Raw genomic sequence first — 17,811 nt, 5'->3', positions numbered from 1 at the left:
CGACATACGCGAACCTTATATGTCTCGGAACCTCCGCAGCCCTGGCCTTGTTCCCTCAATCTTGTTGATAATTTCGAAAATGATGGTGGGTTGGAATCCAATTGGATCTGCACTGTTGCTGGCTACATGCCTCCCCGCAGCCTGGGGACAGTTATGTCCAGGTCACCCGCATAATCACGTCGGTGACCCCGTAGTGACCAGCAGTGGACTGATTGAGGGGCACGCGGCCCCTCGCAGGCCTGCAGTCTCTGAGTATTTGGGTATTCCCTATGCTTCGGCGCCAATTGGAGACCTCCGATTTGCTGCTCCGGTGGCTTATGATGCCAATGGCACCATTCATGCAACTGCCTACGTAAGATCTCTCTATTTGTTCCGTGGTATAAGTAGCTAACTATATCATCAACAGAGCCCGTGCGTATATTGTGCTCTTACTATGATAATGCAGATGACTGACCAAAAATTAGTGATTGTCCTGCAAATGCTGGCTCAGTTCCAGATTATCCTGGCTTTACTCCGCAGGCTCCTAGAATTTTCAAGTCGTTTACCCAGGCCCTGGGTACTCCCCAGAGCGAAGACTGTCTTTTCTTGAATGTGTGGACTCGTCCCACAGTCTCCAAGTTGAAGCCAGTTCTGCTATGGTTCCACGGTGGCCGTATGTTCATCTCGACTCTTTTGTTTTCAAATGATTAACATTTCTCAAAGGATTCACTGGAGGCGGTGCCAACAATCCATACTATGATGGGCAGGTGTTGGCGGACGAGCACGAGGTGGTGGTGGTAACCATAAAGTCAGTTTATTCTCTTCACCCTGCATTTGCACACTGTTACTGATTAAAACAGCTACCGATTGAATATCCTTGGTTTCTCTGGCGCACCCAATCTTCCCCAAAACGTTGGACTTCTGGATCAACGTATGGCAGTGGAATGGGCCCATCGAAATATCGCCGCGTTTGGTGGAGACCCAACGCGCATCACAATCTTTGGGCAGTCTGCTGGTGGCTCTGCCGTCGACTATTATTCACAGGCCTGGGCAGAGGATCCCCTTGTTGCCGGTCTCATCTCGCATTCTGGAACATCGCTCAGCTTTGTACCCAACACTGCTGAAGAGTCCGCCAGTTACTTTTACACTGCTTCGAAGCTCCTCGGCTGTGGTGATGAGACTAGTGACCCCGAAGAAGTCGTCAAGTGTGTTCGCCAGAAGCCATTTGCAGACGTCGTCAAGGCAGGTGGCAAGGTCCCGCCCGCACCTTCGCCAGCCATTCCACAGGCAGTGTTCCATCCGACAGTGGATGGAGTTACCGTATTCGGCAACTATGCCGAGCGATCTGCTGCAGGCCAATTCGCACGTCTGGTAAGTAAACACCGTATAGTTGGCTCCATATTCAACAAAGATACTAACATGCCCTAGCCATATCTGATCAACAGCAACCACTACGAACCTGGCTACTATCGTATCAGCGCATTCAAGGCAAATATCACTCTTAGTGATGCCGCATGGCAAACCTTCAACGATGCGGCTTTCACTTGCCCTAGTGGTGCGTCCGCAAGATATCGGGTTGACAATGGCGTTCCGGTCTGGCAGTCCCACTACTTCGGCGACTGGGACAACCTGCGTTTGCATCCTAAGAGCGGAAGTTACCACGGCGTCGACTTGCCTATGGTGTTCGGAACTGCAGAGCATGTCAGCGGAATTCCAAACAGCAAGCGGGAAAATGAGTTTGCCCGATACATGGCTTCCGCCTGGGTTGCATTCGCAAGTGATCCTCAAGAGGGCTTGACTAAGTTCGGATGGCCCCGATACAATCCTAATGGTAAGTTCCCGATCAATTTTTCCAAGCTTCATAGGTCTAACTATTTAGCAGAGAAAACGCTGGTTGGACTTGCCTACAGGCATGGTTCCAACAGTAAGTTGCTTCGACCTGAGGATGTTGAGCAGGGATGTGCTGCTTTGAATGGAGATAGCACTCCCGGAAAGGGTGCCTTCTAGAGAAAACTAGGAGCATAAGAGTCATAGAAGTAGAAAGTAATCGTATTGCTCAAACATGTTGATAAAATAATATAATCTTTGAAGTTTAGTCTTCGATACAAAACCCCTTCGAATTTATAGATCTGAATCTGATGATTGGCCGGTTGGGCTGCCTGCCGCTGACGTAATAACCAAACGGGGCATAGTTAATTTCTTCCAAACGGACTAGGGAACTTGACTTTCAATATCTCGATTTAAAAAAAATAATGTGATACATAAAGTCACAGCTATAATGGCTTCGGCTTCACCTGCCAGCACGCGCTTCGATGAAAATGAGTCTGAATGGCCATATTCATCTCGTGCAACCAAAAGACACAAACGCACCTTCACCGCAGGTACCTCGGGACCCTCAGCTCGCGAAATTGGGTTTATGAGAGAGTCTCAAAATGATGGAACTGCAACCTTCCTTGGAAGTTCAAGTGGAATTCATTTTATCCGTCATGTTTACCATGCCTTCGCACGTCGTTCAGCAGACTTGGACCAATCACGAGCTCGTGACAGAACCTCAGTGCCAGGGGAAGATGACCGGCTACAGCAAAATCCAGATAGCATCCAAAGCTCGGATGAGCTGTGGGCAAGGGAGGAATTAAGTTATGCACCAGATACCTTGTTCGCTTTCGACGATCTTGTCAAGTGGACACGCAGCTATTTCGAAAATTGGCATCCGATTTTCCCATGCCTCCACGCTCCGACAATCTTAAAAACTATAGAGACAGTCAGCCAAAAGGGGACAGAATCGATCAATCGACTAGAATTGATGATTCTCCGCTCCATCGTGTCCATTTCTCTCGGTGATAATCGACAGAAAACGCCGTCCGGATTGAAGCTGGGTCCCGTTCCTTCTGTCTTGGTCTTTCGATCCATTCAGCATGTGATGCGAGATGTACAAAACCTCCTTGAAGAACCAACTAGCTTGCCACTTCTACAAGCAGCGTTCACCGCTCAACTTGCGCTCACATCTCTTTTGCGTCTGAATGCCGCCTCGCGGGTAGGGGGTGTCATCACCCGCACTGCATTCCACCTCGGGTTGCATCGTTGCCCGAGACGCTATTCTTGCTTTAAAAGCGAAGAAGCTGACATCCGCTGTCGATTATTCTGGTCGATCTATTCGCTTGAAAGATATCTTTCTCAAGCCCTCGGCATTCCGCTCTCTATTCGAGATGACGATATCGATGTGTGCTATCCCGGTGCCGAGATGCATTCTTCAGTAACTGGCAAATTCCCCGATGATCACAGGTTGCGTTTACTCTGCCACCTTGCGAAATTTGCGCGGATTCGAGGTTTGATCGTTGAGCTTCGTAATAAATCCATTCCCCACAGACTCGCCAGCCAGGTGGAAGTGGCTCATGTTACTGGAGAACTAGCGCAATGGTGGAATGAAGTTTATGACGATGCCAACCCGGTTGATGAGCCTATCGAAGCTGAACTAGAGCAAGAGCCGATCTTGCAGCCATACCACCGGCTACTACTAATGATCCTGAGGCATGAAGCTATCATCTCGCTCAACCGACCTCTTTTAGCCTCTGAGAATCCCAGTGCAGATTATAAAAATGCATTGCAGACTTGTATTGGATCCTCTCGGTCTATACTTGTGGCACTGAAAAAGCACATGTCCTCCGAACCAAGATCCTCGCTCTCCTGGCCAGGCTTTACGTGGTCAACTTGGATGGCCTGTCTCATTCTGATGTATGCAGCATGGGAAGAGGCATTCCCCACGCCAACTGCTCTCAAATATGCGAAAATGGGGATTGCCATTTTAGAGAACCTATCATTACGTGGAAGCAGCTGGCCAGAGACCTGCATCGAGGCGATCAAAGGCATGGAATCTGCTTTCGAGGCCCAAACATCTAGTGGCCAGCAATCCAAGGCTACTGTCACACTTAACGGCACCGAGAGACCAAATCAACCGCATGCCCAAGCTACACCAATGACGGATAAACGGATATCACGAATGCTGCCGGTTCAGGGTGCAAATAATGAGATTGTCGATACAGGCCTCACACCAATTCGACCTCAAGCCCTTTCACACTCTACCGGACTCCATCAGTCTCAATCATCGATTCGCTCTCCTTCCCAAGGCCTTGGGCCTGCGGGAAACTACGACTCTGCCCTTTTTTCGCCGTCTGATAATATCGGTAACTTTGCCGAAGCGTTAGACCCTGCTGAGAACTATCTCGGTGGACTGTCTTCGGCCGGTCTCATTTTCGGCAACATGGGTGACGGAAACCCTGCCTTTAATCCGAGTTTTGCTGGTCAAGACTCTGTGCCATTTTCATCATCTATGGCCATGAATGATTTATGGAGTGTGGCCGATGGCCCATGGATGATCCACAATAACTTATTGTGATTTTGGATATATAATTTATAAGAAAGATATGTGTAATAGCCATGTCCTGCACGAAGAACATTCCCAATACTTCCAATTCAGCTCATTGATATGAACCAGGCTTGTTCGCCACGCGGACTTGTCTTTGTCCGAGTGGGGCCCCCTGTTTAGCCTAACCCGGGCATTTGAATCTCCGCCTACACCCCGCGACAACTGGATAGTCGAATGAGCTCGCGATGAGGGGTTATGCGATAGCTCTATGGCAGGTCGCATGTGGAGACTGAAATCCGGGAACTAGCACCCGGTTTTCTTTAAAGGCTCTCGCACGCGCCGAGTTCGTCTTCTGCCCTCACCCAACTAAATCACCTCGAACAAGAATCTTACAATATCATGTCCGCTAGCCAAAATACCTACAGCATCGCATCCATTCCAGCTGATGGAATTGGTCCAGAGGTTATCGATGCTGGTATTACTGTTTTGAATGCCTTGACCGATACCCTCAAGACCTTCAAGTTGGACTTCAAGAACTATGATTGGAGCTCCGAGACCTACAAGAAGACCGGCAAATACATTCCCGATGGAGGACTCGAGGAGCTTAAGAAGCATGACGCGATTTTCTTCGGCGCCGTCGGCGCTCCTGGTAAGCTGATACACCCAATGCCTTCAAGACATGATACTAAACACGAGAGAAGACGTCCCCGATCACATTTCTCTGTGGGGTCTAAGACTCGCCATCTGCCAGACGTTCCAGCAGTATGCGAACGTGCGCCCAACACGGGTGTTCCGCGGCACTGAGTCACCTTTGCGCAAGTGCGGCCCCAATGACCTCGATTGGGTGATTATCCGTGAGAACAGCGAAGGAGAGTATGCGGGTCAGGGTGGCCGGTCCCACGCCGGAAAGCCATGGGAGGTCGCGACTGAGGTTTCCATCTTCTCCCGTCATGGCGTGGAAAGGATTATGCGGTTTGCCTTTGAGACTGCTCAGAAGCGACCGCGCAAGTTGTTGACTGTGGTTACTAAGAGTAATGCGCAGCGCAACGGTATGGTTCTCTGGGATGAAGTGGCAAAGCTTGTTGCTGCTGATTTCCCCGATGTCACTGTGGACAAGATGCTTGTTGATGCTATGACTACTCGCATGGTTCTGAAGCCCGAGAGCCTGGATACCATCGTTGCTACTAATCTGGTGAGTTATCGAAATGAGAAATGATGCATATCTAGGTCCATGGACTGACGATCAACTAGCACGCTGATATCCTCTCTGATCTCGCTGCCTCTCTGGCTGGATCGATTGGTATCGCACCTACATCTAACCTCGACCCCACACGGGAGTATCCCAGTATGTTCGAGCCCATTCACGGCTCTGCTTTCGATATCACTGGTATGGGTATCCCAAACCCTGTGGCCACGTTCTGGACGGCTGCGGAGATGCTTGCTTGGCTCGGCGAAGAGGAGGCTTCCAAGCAACTGTTGGATTGTGTCGAGAATGTATGCGAGCAGGGAGTTCTTACCCGTGACTTGGGTGGTAATGCCACAACGAAGCAGGTCACTGATGCGGTTGTGGAGGAGATCAAGAAGCTTGCGATTCGCAAGTAAATTAAAACAAAATTTTGTGGTCAATACTTCGAGACCAAAAAACAGCTAGAATTATGAGAGTAACAGAAAATTTAGATGTATCATGTAACAGAATAGTGTGGCATAACATTCGATGTAAATATTCGAAGACTTCAACTTGTATCTCTCACGATCGCACGTCTCGACCGCCTTTCAACCATCAACTCACCCACTACCCTCATAGTGAATTTGAATGGAGCACCCCTCCAAAAGAGTGAGAATCTCATCAGACTCCGATAATGACTCGCCAACTACACCCCTGACGTCTTTAAGCAGGGCCATTAGCCCACCATTGCCACGGGGCTCTCCCCGACTGGCTGATAGCGGATTAACTCCTGGGCCTGAAGACACTGTTCGCCCTACCAAGATCGTCAACTCGCCAGTACAGCTTACCCATATTCGTGATTTATCGAATGGTAATAATGTCGACACGATCCGACTACGCGACATTCTCGGAGATCCCATGATCCGGGAATGTTGGCAGTTCAATTTCCTCTTCGATGTGGACTTCCTCATGTCACAGTTTGACGAAGATGTCCGGGGTCTTGTGCAAGTCAAGGTTGTGCATGGATCGTGGAGGAGAGAGGATTCAAATCGGATTCGAATTGAGGTATGTTCGCACCGAGACTTGTTTGGGTGGACTCCATCCCTTTGACTACATCTTATCAATGGCCGAGGGCTTGGTGAAATGAGACTAATCTGCTACTAGGAAACATGTTCGCGATATCCTAATGTTGAGCCTATTGTGGCGTACATGCCGGAACCTTTTGGGACACATCATTCCAAGATGATGATTCTTCTTCGGCACGATGACCTAGCTCAGTAAGATTCTTCCAAGCTTATTGTTCACTATGGCTCGGTCTAGATCTGACCAATTAACAACAGAGTCGTTATCCACACTGCGAACATGATCGCTATGGATTGGACTAATATGACACAAGCCGCCTGGTGCTCTCCACTGCTTCCCCTAGAGAGAATAAGCTCAGCAGGACCTCCGACAGGCTCAAAAATCGGATCAGGCGCACGGTTCAAAAGGGATCTTCTAACTTATCTGAAAGCATATGGACCTAAAAAGACCGGCCCGCTAGTTCAGCAGTTAGACCGCTATGACTTCGGCGCTATTCGCGCAGCCCTCATTGCTAGTGTCCCGTCCAAAAAGCACATCAGTGACTCCAGCTCAGAAGAGGACACACTATGGGGCTGGCCTGCACTGAAAGACTTGATGAGCCAAATACCCATCCGGCAGAAAACCACAGGCAAGAAACCACATATAGTCATCCAGGTACGTATCCCCAGACAAGCATGCTGAAACAAACCTCCAACAAAACCAAGACATCTTCAGTAGCAACCCTCGGCCAAACAAACAAATGGCTCAAAGACGTCTTCTTCAAAGCCCTCAACCCAACAACACAACCAACAACCTACTCGATAATTTTCCCAACCCCAGACGAGATCCGCCGTTCCTTAGACGGCTACAACTCCGGCGGCTCAATTCACATGAAAACACAAAGCGCAGCTCAACAAAAGCAACTCCAATATATGCGTCCGTACCTCTGTCAATGGGCAGGTGACTCCATCCCTCCAAACCAATGCATCGACCTATCCGAAGACAGCCCCCCGAGACGTGAAGCAGGCCGTGCCCGCGCTGCCCCGCACATCAAGACTTACATCCGTTTCGCGGACGCGGACATGAAGACTCTCGACTGGGCGATGGTGTCGTCGGCGAATCTGTCCACGCAGGCGTGGGGCGCGAACAATAATTCGAGTGGTGAGGTGCGAATTTGTAGCTGGGAGATTGGTATTGTTGTTTGGCCAGAGCTTTTCCGAGATGGGGGTTGTGACGATGTTGCTTCTGCTTCTGCTTCTGAATCTCTAGCGGAAGGGGAATCCCTTGCGCCGGACGCGCTGATGGTTCCTTGCTTTAAGCGGGATCGTCCTGCTGTGTCTGAGGAGGCTGAGACGGCTTCTGTGGTCGTCGGGTTCCGGATGCCCTATGATCTTCCGTTGACGCCATACGGTGCAGGCGATGAGCCGTGGTGTGCGACTGCTTCGCATCATCTGCCGGACTGGCAGGGACAGAGCTGGATTGTTTGAATCTGCTTGTTTTCTTGTTTAGTATCCTCAGCTATATCTGATGGTTTTGTCTCAGCAGTCCATAGGCGTGAGTCGCATGGTTATCAGAGCATATACATATGTTGTATACGGATTGTGGTGTACGCGAAAGTACTGGGTCATGGAAAGTAGCATGCATTTGTATTCGTTTATTCGTCTTGAGAGATTGAGACAATACGATTATCTCTTCCCTCCAAGATCACCTTCCAAAATCTCTTGATAATATATCCGGTCGATCACGAGTCATTCTCCCCAGTTCTCCCAATCGTATCTATTGGTCGCGGGTACCGTACTTGGTAATGAAGGTGTTGACGCAGTCGATGTAGAGCTGGTGAGCCTTGGCAGGGCTGTAGTCCTTGACCTTCTCCCAGGCGCCGTAGAGCTGCTTCTTCTGTAAGGTTGAAAAAAAAACAATGTCAGCTACCGGTCTTTCTCCAAAGTGCTATTGCTTAGGCCAGGGGGTCTTCCCGAGCTCGCAATCAAGTTAAGGTTGAACATACCTGGATATCGAACATGCCGGGCTTCTCCATAACATCACCCTTGCCAACCTTGAAGTAGATGTAGAGGTCCTTCTTCTCCAAAAGACCGGGGGAGGTCTTCAGCATCATAACAGCCTTGGCGGCGAACTCGAAGGCCTTGCGGAGGGTCTCGGCCTCGGTGGCATCGTCGAGCTTCTCGAACTCGCCCTGCTCGGCGACCTTGGCGAAAATGTCCTTAAGGGCAGCAACATCGATGCCGGCGGCAGCTTCTTGGACCTCGGGGGTGAACTTCTCTTTCTTCTGGGCGGCCTCCAGAACGGTGATGAAGGGGGTAATGTCAGACATTTTGAATTTGAGGAGTTTTGTATTTTGTATAAGCAGAGGGAAAAGTCAACAAGAGAGGATTTATATGTTGAGGAAGTTGGAGACGGTTGAGGGCGGGGTCCACCGGGTATAGGTGGGGGTAGCTGACAGGGCACTCGCCAGTTGATTTAAAGGGTCAGGCCATGATTAGTTCGGTGATATTTTACGTAGGCAATACATTCGGAGAATATATATGTAGCTTTAGGAGTAAGCCCAAATTATCTTGATATCTCTTTTAACAACTTCATTATTAACGCCAGCATATGCACTATTTACATGCACTGTTGAAATCACTCGCTATGCACCAGAAAACAGCAAAAGAGAATTCCCGGGGCAATGTACAAATTCAAAGAGAAAGAGAGAGCAATCACCAGTCCACCGCCCATCCATTGTTCTTAAGGAATTCCTCACAAGCAGCCTTGAGAGCATAATTGTTCCGCAGATCATGGACACTAAGAGGAGCCCGAGTCAAAGGATCGACACCCGACTTCTCAACATACTTGGTGATACCCAAGCGATCGAAACTAACCCCAGACGGTGTAATAACCGGATCATGCATGATCTCGAAGGTGATCCCATCAATAAGATGGTCCGGCACAACCTGCAAAAACGTCAACAAATAACCAATTTCAGTCCGAAAATCAAAACATACCCGTTCCTGAACCTCCCCCTTCGAAGCAAGTCGAAAAGCCTCCCTCAAATTCTTAATCTTAGTCTCCGCATCATCCCGCAACGCCTTCTGATCCTCCCCAAACCCAATCTCCCCGATCTCCCCACGTTCCAACCGACCCTGCAACTCCGCCAGCGCACGCGCTACATCAGCCTCAACGAGCGCCTCGACAGATCCCAGTGTCTCATTCAGCTCGCGCAGCCGGGCCGTCTCCCGCGCAGCCCAGATCTGCTGCTTCGCGCGCAAGACTGTGCGCGACAGGTTCTCCGTCTGGGCACTCTTCGCTGCTAGACTCTGTTGGTATGCGTCGGATGCGACATCGTGCGCTTCTTGTGGACGTTGCAGGCCTAGGAGGGCTTGGGCTAGGTAATAGTGGCTCTTTAGGGCGGCGGGGTTCTTTAAACCGTAGATTTCGATCGCGGCGCGAGCGTCATGTTCGACGTCTGCCCATTTCGCGAGCTTGATTCGGGTGATAGCGCGGTTTGTGAAGAAGGTTGCGTCTCGGGGGTTCTTTTGGATTCTAGGATGATTTCATCAGGGATGTCTCAATGGTTTGCGACTGTTTTGGAGGGTTGAGGTGAGGGGGCGGAAGCGTCGGAGGGGTCGGATGTGATAGCTTACGCTTGGGAGTAGAAATCTTCGGCACCGGTGTAATCTCCGGCTTTGAAGAGCTCGTTGCCCTTTGCTTTCAGTTCTTGGGCCATGGTTTATGTGTGAGTTAAGTTGGGTTTCTCCTGTTGATCCCCAATGTGGGGCGGTCCACCATATAGACCTTAGAAGTGATAGAGTGGATATTGTATGATATTGTACTTCTTAAAAGATGGGAATCTAAGGACTTTTAGTCTGTGATGAGGTATATTTTTTGTATTGTGAAACCAAATGAAACAAGACGGAAACTCATAGATCCCCGCAGAAGGGTCTGAGTCAGCTTAATTGGCTGTATAGGAATTTACTTTCATACTTTTTCATACTCTTTGAAAGATCACTTTGAAGTTGAATAGTTATTTTATTCACTATATACATATCTATGTGATTTTCCAATCCAATCTGGAAGCGGAAGTGACATTTGGTTCGTGGTATCATGCGCTGTGAGAACTAAGAAAGACGTAACAATCATGCAGACCAGTCGATGGACTTGACCTGCTCTTAAGGTTGACGAGGTTGATGAGGTTGACGACAAGAGCAGGAGGGTTCTCAAGACATTCCAAGTGTATCGAGGGGAACAATGACAAGAGTCTAAGCGGCAGTGTGGAACTGGGTCTCATAATCGGTGATAGCCTGGACCTTGGCAGCAGAGGCAGACTTGGGGTCGAAGCGGTAGTTGAGCCAGTCTGTGGCAAGCTTCTTGGCCAATTCAACACCGATGACACGCTGACCCATGCAGAGGACTTGGGCATCGTTGCTCAAGATGGAGCGCTCGACGGAGAAGGGATCATGGGCAGTAACAGCTCGAATGCCGGGTACTTTGTTCGCGGCAATGGCAACACCCAGACCAGTGCCACAGATGAAAAGACCACGGTCAGCCTTGCCATCCTTGATGAGCTTGGCACCCTCGACGGCGGGGTGAGGGTAGGCAGTCTTATCAGAAGTTGAGTTGACACCGACGTCAATGATCTCGGCGACAAGAGGGCTCTTCTCGAGAGTGGCCTTGATGGCATCCTTGTATGGGACACCGGCCTCGTCACAGGCCATGACAATGCGGAAGGGAGTAGTGGACATGATGAAGGTAAGGAATAGGGAAGAATGTACAAAAGAGTATAGAGATTGAGGAATATACAGAAGAGAAATCCTGATTTGGGAGTACACAAAGGGGGTCTTTATATGCTCTTCTTCCCCTCCTTTTTCCCAAATTCCACAAACCAATCCTTGCATTTGATGCAATCATCTAGTAGCCTTCTCCACTAGAATTTACCTTCTGATATTACGCGTATTACAATTGTCCGGGGGTGGCCCACTCCATCATCATAGCACCCCCAATGGTGGACTATGAGTGGTCAGCGTCATAACGAGGTTAAACCGAGGTCGGATACTTTAGGAACCCTGTTTTGGCTCATACATGCATGTTACCTCGTATTACACGGGATGTTTTTTATTAAACCTCGCTGGCGTTGAGACCACGGACTTCACTTTCTTCAAGCCATCGATGTCAGTGGTAAACACAGTTTATAGGGCAAGACGGCTGTGGCTTTTTTTTTTTTTGCACAGACATGGCGGTTTACCTGCCCTTTTGAATCTTGGTGCCTCAAGGCCAAGGGACGAGGGTCTGGATGGCTTGGTGTCTTGGTGTCTTGGTATCTTGGTATCTCGGTGGTGTCATCTTTTTATTTCCCGCAAGGATGTCAGTGGCTAAGACCTCGCGTGTCCAATACACGGATATGGGCCCAGCCGTATCCCGGACGGGAAGAGGGATTTATTGAAATTAGGCCTCATACACTGGAATTTACGATTTTAAACCTGACCTGCCTATTGGGAAAATATATATTGAACAAATCTGAATTCTGAATTGCTTTTACGGAGGACAACATACAACCTACAACATAACTTGATGTCCCAGTGCACGGCTATTCTTCCCCGACGCTAACCCCCATAATTGACACTGCCTGCATCCACTTTCGAACTCCACTGTCCCAATGTTGTTGGTCACTGTTTGGAATTGAGTCCACTGGTTCTCTGAAATGCACTACGGGGTATGTACTCCGGATTTTCGTTTAAGATTTTCGTTTGGATCTGCACTGTATGATGGTATACATTGTACATCATGGTTGAGTTCTCATGGTTGAGTTCTCATGGTTGAGTTATACAGAGTAGACAGGATATAACCATATGTTAAAGTGTATGTACGGAATAGGTGCAATTCCATACCAAGATCGGAATAGTTTCATTTCTACTCAGGGTTAGGCAGTAATATTACCCATTGACCTATCAGTTGCACTCGGTATTGAGTACTCCGAATGGCTGTGACATCAAATATACTATGTCGACCCCTCCAAGCTAATATGGGATATCGGAACGTCTGGCCCATTGCCGCTAATGCAACGCACTGACACATATTTACTTTCCCAGATTGTCAAAAAAAAAAACCTTGGAATTACTTGAAATTACAATTATAACCCTTTCAATTGCTGCTATACAAAGCAACTTTTCCGAGTACCCTACCCTACACGGGAACGCTAAGCATACTTGGGCTTCCCCTAACAAACACCCAAACAATCAATTCTCACATCACCATCACCACCATCACCACCATCACCACCATCACCACCATCACCACCATCACCACCATCACCACCATCACCACCATCACCACCATCACCACCATCACCATGGCGTCCAATTACCCAATTCTTCCAGAGAAGCTCCTCCTCATCTCTCTAAAGATGTACTTCACCCCAGAGCGCACCCTCACCTACCTCCGCGATCTCCTCAACCCATCCAACGAAATCGTCCATCCAGCAAACAGCGACAAACTCCTCCTAGCTCTAATCCCCGATTTCCTAACCATCTGGCCCTGCGCCCAAATCCTGAAAGAGTACGAAGCCAACCTCGGACCTTCCCAATCCACACCCCCCTTCCTCCTAGGCGCCCAAGACTGTTTCTGGGAACCCCAAGGCGCATACACAGGCGAAGTCTCCCCCGCCTCAATCCGCGCCCTGGGCTGCACAATCGTCGAACTAGGCCATGCCGAACGCCGGTCTATCTTCAACGAATCAGATGACCAAACCGCTCGCAAGGCCGCCGCAACCTGCGCCCAGCATATGGTCCCGCTCGTTTGCGTCGGCGAGGTAACAGCCCCAGGCCCCGTCGCCTCCCAAGCAGTCGGCCAGGCTGTGGACGAGTGCGCGGTGCTGGTGCGCGCTGTGTTGGCTGCTATCCCGGATGACGCGCCTGTTATCTTTGCCTACGAGCCTGTCTGGGCTATTGGCCAGCCGAAGCCGGCGGGTGTTGATCACGTTGCTGCTGTTGTGCAGGGCATCCGGGCTGTTATTGGGGAGCGGCCGGGTACCGCTCGTGTGCTGTATGGGGGCAGTGCGGGGCCTGGACTTTGGGGGGCGGGGGGTCTTGGTAAAGCTGTGGATGGAATGTTTTTGGGCAGGTTCGCGCATGAAATTAAGGGCGTGCGTGAGGTTGTTCGTGAAGTGGAGGAGACACTGACTGTCGCATGATGTATTTCACTAATTCTACGCCACACTACACCAGGTCGACACCAAGGTTGACAGTTGACAGTTGACACCTTGACACCTTAACACATACAATTATACATGTATTGTGTTTCGCACTATACGAATCCTCGTCATGGTTATACGGAAAAGTACATTAAAAAAGAAAGACGCATCTAGACAAAACCGAAGATCAAAAGTGGGCTCAACCGGCTTCTACACTTCGGGAAGCCTATCTGGGGGAACCCGATAGAGAACCCCGGTCTTTCAAACTTGTCACGCGGTTGATCAGAGATTTGTGTCTCAGATGACTTTTAACGCTTTTTCTTAGCTTCGGCAATTGCAATAGGCTTCCGATGTCGTGGATCCATATATATCGGCCCAACTCCGTGCTTGATGTGGGGTGGACTCTGCACCGAACGAGTAATCCGAGCTATAGAGCTCCCCAAAGCTTTATCCACTCGACATGAATACCCCTTTTTCATTTTTCGGCATTGCCTTACTCGGCCTTCCCTTGCATATATCCATCAGGTGCCGATTGAATCTTTCGGGCGAGAAATCAGAAGAATGATGAATACAGAATATTGCTTTTCTTGTTCATGTCCATGTTATTTACAGGATCTATCAAAGACCAAATGAGAAAAAAAAAATCTAGTTCACACCGCTTATTTCTTCAGCTCTTCACGCAACTCCTGCTTAACCCGCGTGACAGTGCCAACACCACCGTAGACAACACCGGTGTACATCATAGCCACGGAAGCGCCGGCATCGAGAGCCGCGCGCGCCTCCTTACCGGTAGTGATACCGCCGGAAGCGAAAATAACCTTCCGAGGAAGCTGAGACACGATAGACTTGTCCGAGTCGGTCGCAGACGGGGGTCCCTGGTCAAGCATGGCACGGTAGCGGGCGACGAGCGCAACGGAGCGATCAAACAGCTGGGGACCGGAGTAACCGCCGGTTTCCTTCAGAGTCTTCTGTTCTTCGGCGGGGAGGACGAAACCCTGGGGCAACGGGTCGGGCCGACGGTTGGTGGTGTTGCCGACGATGACGCCGTCGACGCCGGAGTTCCAGACAGCCTCACAGATGCCGGAGATCTGCTCGTTGGAGTCCTCATCAGGGCTGACCTTGACCATCACGTAGGGCTTGGTCTTGCGCTGGACGTTCTTGGCGGAGGCGACGACCGCCGTCAGGATTGCTGTGAGGGGGGCAGCGGCTTGGAGGTCGCGCAGACCTGGGGTGTTGGGGCTAGAGACGTTCACGACGAGAATGTCGGCGTACGGGGCCACTCGGTCCACACAGTAGACGTAGTCGCGCTTGATGGCTTCGATATCTCCGTCCGGTGTCAGCTTGTTCTTGGCAACTTGTACGGCCAGAAGCTTGCCTGGGACCAGACTTCCGGGCGGGACGTTGGCTTCGCCGTCCAAGACGCGCTGCTCCGATTGTTCGTGTAGGCCAAATCCAGCGGCGTAGGCAAAGTCAGATACACGCTGCTTCAGCACCTTTGCCATGTGGTCGGCACCCTTGGAGTTGAGGCCGTAACGGTTGATCATGGCGTGTTGTGAGGGCAGTCGGAACACTCGAGGTTTCGGGTTTCCTTCCTGGGGCAGGGGGGTGGTGCCGCCCACCTCGACGATGGCGGGACCGATGTCGAGCAGCGCATCAGGGACATCGGCGTGCTTGTCCAGACCGGCCGAGATACCGATAGGGTTGGAGAGTGTGTATCCAAAGACCTGGAGACGGATATTGTTAGTGATTGGTTATAGGCCGGGTTGGGAATGCCATTACCTCGGTTGCCAGGGCACCATCACTATCCGGATCGCCACGCTCGCGCGGGTGAAGACCGTACTTGTAGAGCATCTTCAGGTTCTCCACGCCGATGTGGTGCGCATCCTCCGCATCGGGCCAGAGGAAACGGATCAAGGGCACGACGCCGTATCTGTGGATACTGGCTCTGGTGTCGGTTCCATAGATATAGCCAACCAGCAGGGTCAAGGCCAATGAAGCACCGTACAAGGCCTTCTTAGATCCACGGCCCGCTTTGCGGGGGATCTCCTTGGCTGCCTCCTTTGTAGCATCCTTCACTGTCTCCTTAGCTGCCTCAGCTGGGGCAGCCGAGTCCGAAGCATATCGTGAGGCACCAGGGTAGCGCTGGGCCCGCTTCTGTAGCAATGCTGACGGCCGTTGGCTCAATCGGGATATGGGAAGGGCGCGAGCCCGGACGCTGGCTCTCCAGGCCATCGTTGCGGAGTTGCACGCCATTTTTACTGTTTGTGGAGCTAGTTATATTCGCCGGCGGAGCTACGGCAACGCCCGATCGAACCTATATAGCGGTTAGTACTTGCAATTCATAGTGGATTGTCATGGGGCCGTGGAGCTAGTCAAGCTCCAATCGACCCGCATTGTAAACAATCCAGCGGTAGCAGTAGATACAGGTCAATATGCACTTAACAGAGCACTTACAATAGCAATTGAGCACGATCCGAGGTTCTCGCACGTCCCTTGCAGTTCTCGAGGGCGGATTCGGGTTCTTTGCTGCACAGACCGGGCGGTGGCGATTAAGTCTGCAGAATCTCTAGGGCGGTAGCCTTACATTGTTACCACCACTGGATATACTTCATCTTCTTTCTCTTCAGTTATGGTTCTAGAATTGTTGGTAAAATGCTTCAGAATATACTTTATCTCTATATCTAGAAGCCTCTATACGTTTTATATGTTGAATAAATGACTTAACGGAAATTGGTGATCATTTTCCTTTTTACTCATGACAGACTAGCGTCAGTGAATGCTTTAGACGGTTAGCCGATCAATTTATCGAGTCGGCATACCTACTACTGATCAACCAGCATGCCGCCATGTGAGAAATGGATGAGTACTAGCTTAGCTTAGCGCGAGTTACTCCGTACATGGGAAGACTGCAAGATAGGGAATTCTCGGAGATTGGGAATCTAGAACTGCCTGGCTGCCTAGCCTAACTCAGCTATGTGATCACCCCCTCAATGGCAGCCTGGCCCCCAGACTTTGCTGATTCATCTTGGACTAGAAAATGCCAAAGCCAGACACCATCCCTATTTTAACTAATTTCTTCTTAATGTCTTCTCGTTCACAACAAAATCTGACCCCGAGCAACTGTCGTCCGAATTCCTTACCTTTTACCAATTGTGCAGTTTTTTAATGGAGTCAAGCATTGGAAGGGCTTCAGACGGAGCCCATCCCGTTCTTCGGCTGAGACCTACAGTACCCGCTGAAACTGAAATGGCAGAACCGTTGAGAACGGAAGGTTGGCTTGATGGGCCGTTAGTTTTAGACCCATTATCTCTAGGGGGGGAATCATTGGATTATTGTCAGGACTCCGCAGCAGATATCACAAGGGAAGAATATCGAGCTCAATGGAAAGAAAAAAAGAAAATCCTATACCAGCAGATTCGAGGGCTAAAGGCAGAAAAGCAGCCCATCCTGCCTGAAATATTAGAAGCACATATAATGTGGCCACCAGTCGACATGACGGAAAGAGATGGAAGGTCAGATGACGATATTGAGTTCGCATTGGAAAAGTACTACGTTGGCGCTCAGCAGTAAGTATCAACCCTATATACTTATAGAGCATTAAGAGGCTAATTGAACAAGTTACCTTATACCAGGTGAAGAGGTCCCTCCAGTAATGAGAGATGCTTTTGGTGCCGATTGGGGACTGAATGCTCGAGGTATCTATTATCGGCATTTTTACTCCACCAACTGGGTGACGGCCGGACATGACTTATGGCTACCGTCAGTGGACGATGTGCATTGGAGCCATACCAGCGAGGATGGTCGCCGTGCAAGGGCGGAAAATCTGCTCAAGCATATTGTGAACAACGAAAATTGGAAAAAGAGCGAATATGCTTGGGAAGCAGATGCCTGGCAAGATGTTTTCGGTTTGATGAGAAATGACAGATCTTTAGCCGTGTGGGTTGCCCCCGTCCAGTTCTAGTCCTGACGTCTAATACCCCGGATACAGAGACAAGCATGAATACAATGCTATCAAACAGAAACGACATCAAGTCTCATGTCTTCTAGATGGCCAACCAAAGT

The 17,811-nt window shown here is 50.0% G+C and overlaps 9 protein-coding genes across 9 annotated transcripts; 5 read left to right on the top strand and 4 right to left on the bottom strand.

Annotated features, from left to right (window-relative positions):
- Positions 1-79: 79 nt before the first annotated feature.
- On the top strand, positions 80-1,986 carry PGRI_073150 (Carboxylesterase, type B; the record flags this gene model as incomplete). Its single annotated transcript, XM_040795029.1, has 7 exons — positions 80-352; positions 407-411; positions 465-652; positions 703-787; positions 840-1,350; positions 1,408-1,810; positions 1,862-1,986. 7 exons carry the CDS (start codon positions 80-82, stop codon positions 1,984-1,986), a joined length of 1,590 nt encoding a protein of 529 aa, XP_040652706.1.
- Positions 1,987-2,257: 271 nt separating this feature from the next.
- On the top strand, positions 2,258-4,372 carry PGRI_073140 (CeGAL family transcription factor; the record flags this gene model as incomplete). Its single annotated transcript, XM_040795028.1, has 1 exon — positions 2,258-4,372. One exon carries the CDS (start codon positions 2,258-2,260, stop codon positions 4,370-4,372), a length of 2,115 nt encoding a protein of 704 aa, XP_040652705.1.
- A 369-nt stretch (positions 4,373-4,741) lies between these two features.
- On the top strand, positions 4,742-8,056 carry PGRI_073130 (tyrosyl-DNA phosphodiesterase 1; the record flags this gene model as incomplete). Its single annotated transcript, XM_040795027.1, has 7 exons — positions 4,742-4,991; positions 5,044-5,534; positions 5,594-5,940; positions 6,239-6,572; positions 6,672-6,784; positions 6,848-7,244; positions 7,295-8,056. 7 exons carry the CDS (start codon positions 4,742-4,744, stop codon positions 8,054-8,056), a joined length of 2,694 nt encoding a protein of 897 aa, XP_040652704.1.
- A 289-nt stretch (positions 8,057-8,345) lies between these two features.
- Positions 8,346-8,898, bottom strand: PGRI_073120 (acyl-CoA-binding domain-containing protein; the record flags this gene model as incomplete). The annotated part of the gene is made up of 2 exons (XM_040795026.1): positions 8,346-8,465; positions 8,575-8,898. The coding sequence occupies 2 exons, from the start codon at positions 8,896-8,898 to the stop codon at positions 8,346-8,348; spliced, it is 444 nt and encodes a 147-aa protein (XP_040652703.1).
- A 385-nt stretch (positions 8,899-9,283) lies between these two features.
- PGRI_073110 (putative U-box domain protein) lies at positions 9,284-10,290 on the bottom strand (the record flags this gene model as incomplete). The annotated part of the gene is made up of 3 exons (XM_040795025.1): positions 9,284-9,517; positions 9,569-10,106; positions 10,208-10,290. 3 exons carry the CDS (start codon positions 10,288-10,290, stop codon positions 9,284-9,286), a joined length of 855 nt encoding a protein of 284 aa, XP_040652702.1.
- A 532-nt stretch (positions 10,291-10,822) lies between these two features.
- On the bottom strand, positions 10,823-11,305 carry PGRI_073100 (RpiB/LacA/LacB family sugar-phosphate isomerase; the record flags this gene model as incomplete). Its single annotated transcript, XM_040795024.1, has 1 exon — positions 10,823-11,305. One exon carries the CDS (start codon positions 11,303-11,305, stop codon positions 10,823-10,825), a length of 483 nt encoding a protein of 160 aa, XP_040652701.1.
- Positions 11,306-12,409: 1,104 nt separating this feature from the next.
- Positions 12,410-13,749, top strand: PGRI_073090 (triose-phosphate isomerase; the record flags this gene model as incomplete). The annotated part of the gene is made up of 2 exons (XM_040795023.1): positions 12,410-12,419; positions 12,722-13,749. The coding sequence occupies 2 exons, from the start codon at positions 12,410-12,412 to the stop codon at positions 13,747-13,749; spliced, it is 1,038 nt and encodes a 345-aa protein (XP_040652700.1).
- Positions 13,750-14,408: 659 nt separating this feature from the next.
- Positions 14,409-16,002, bottom strand: PGRI_073080 (dihydroorotate dehydrogenase 2; the record flags this gene model as incomplete). Its single annotated transcript, XM_040795022.1, has 2 exons — positions 14,409-15,473; positions 15,529-16,002. The coding sequence occupies 2 exons, from the start codon at positions 16,000-16,002 to the stop codon at positions 14,409-14,411; spliced, it is 1,539 nt and encodes a 512-aa protein (XP_040652699.1).
- Positions 16,003-17,223: 1,221 nt separating this feature from the next.
- Positions 17,224-17,710, top strand: PGRI_073070 (uncharacterized protein; the record flags this gene model as incomplete). Its single annotated transcript, XM_040795021.1, has 2 exons — positions 17,224-17,315; positions 17,368-17,710. 2 exons carry the CDS (start codon positions 17,224-17,226, stop codon positions 17,708-17,710), a joined length of 435 nt encoding a protein of 144 aa, XP_040652698.1.
- Positions 17,711-17,811: the final 101 nt, after the last annotated feature.

The sequence above is a fragment of the Penicillium griseofulvum genome (genome assembly GCF_001561935.1).
Source record: "Penicillium griseofulvum strain PG3 chromosome Unknown contig_6, whole genome shotgun sequence".
NCBI classification, from domain to species: Eukaryota; Fungi; Ascomycota; class Eurotiomycetes; order Eurotiales; family Aspergillaceae; genus Penicillium; species Penicillium griseofulvum.
Note: the sequence above shows the minus strand (reverse complement) of the source record. Positions and strands in the feature narration are given on the sequence as shown.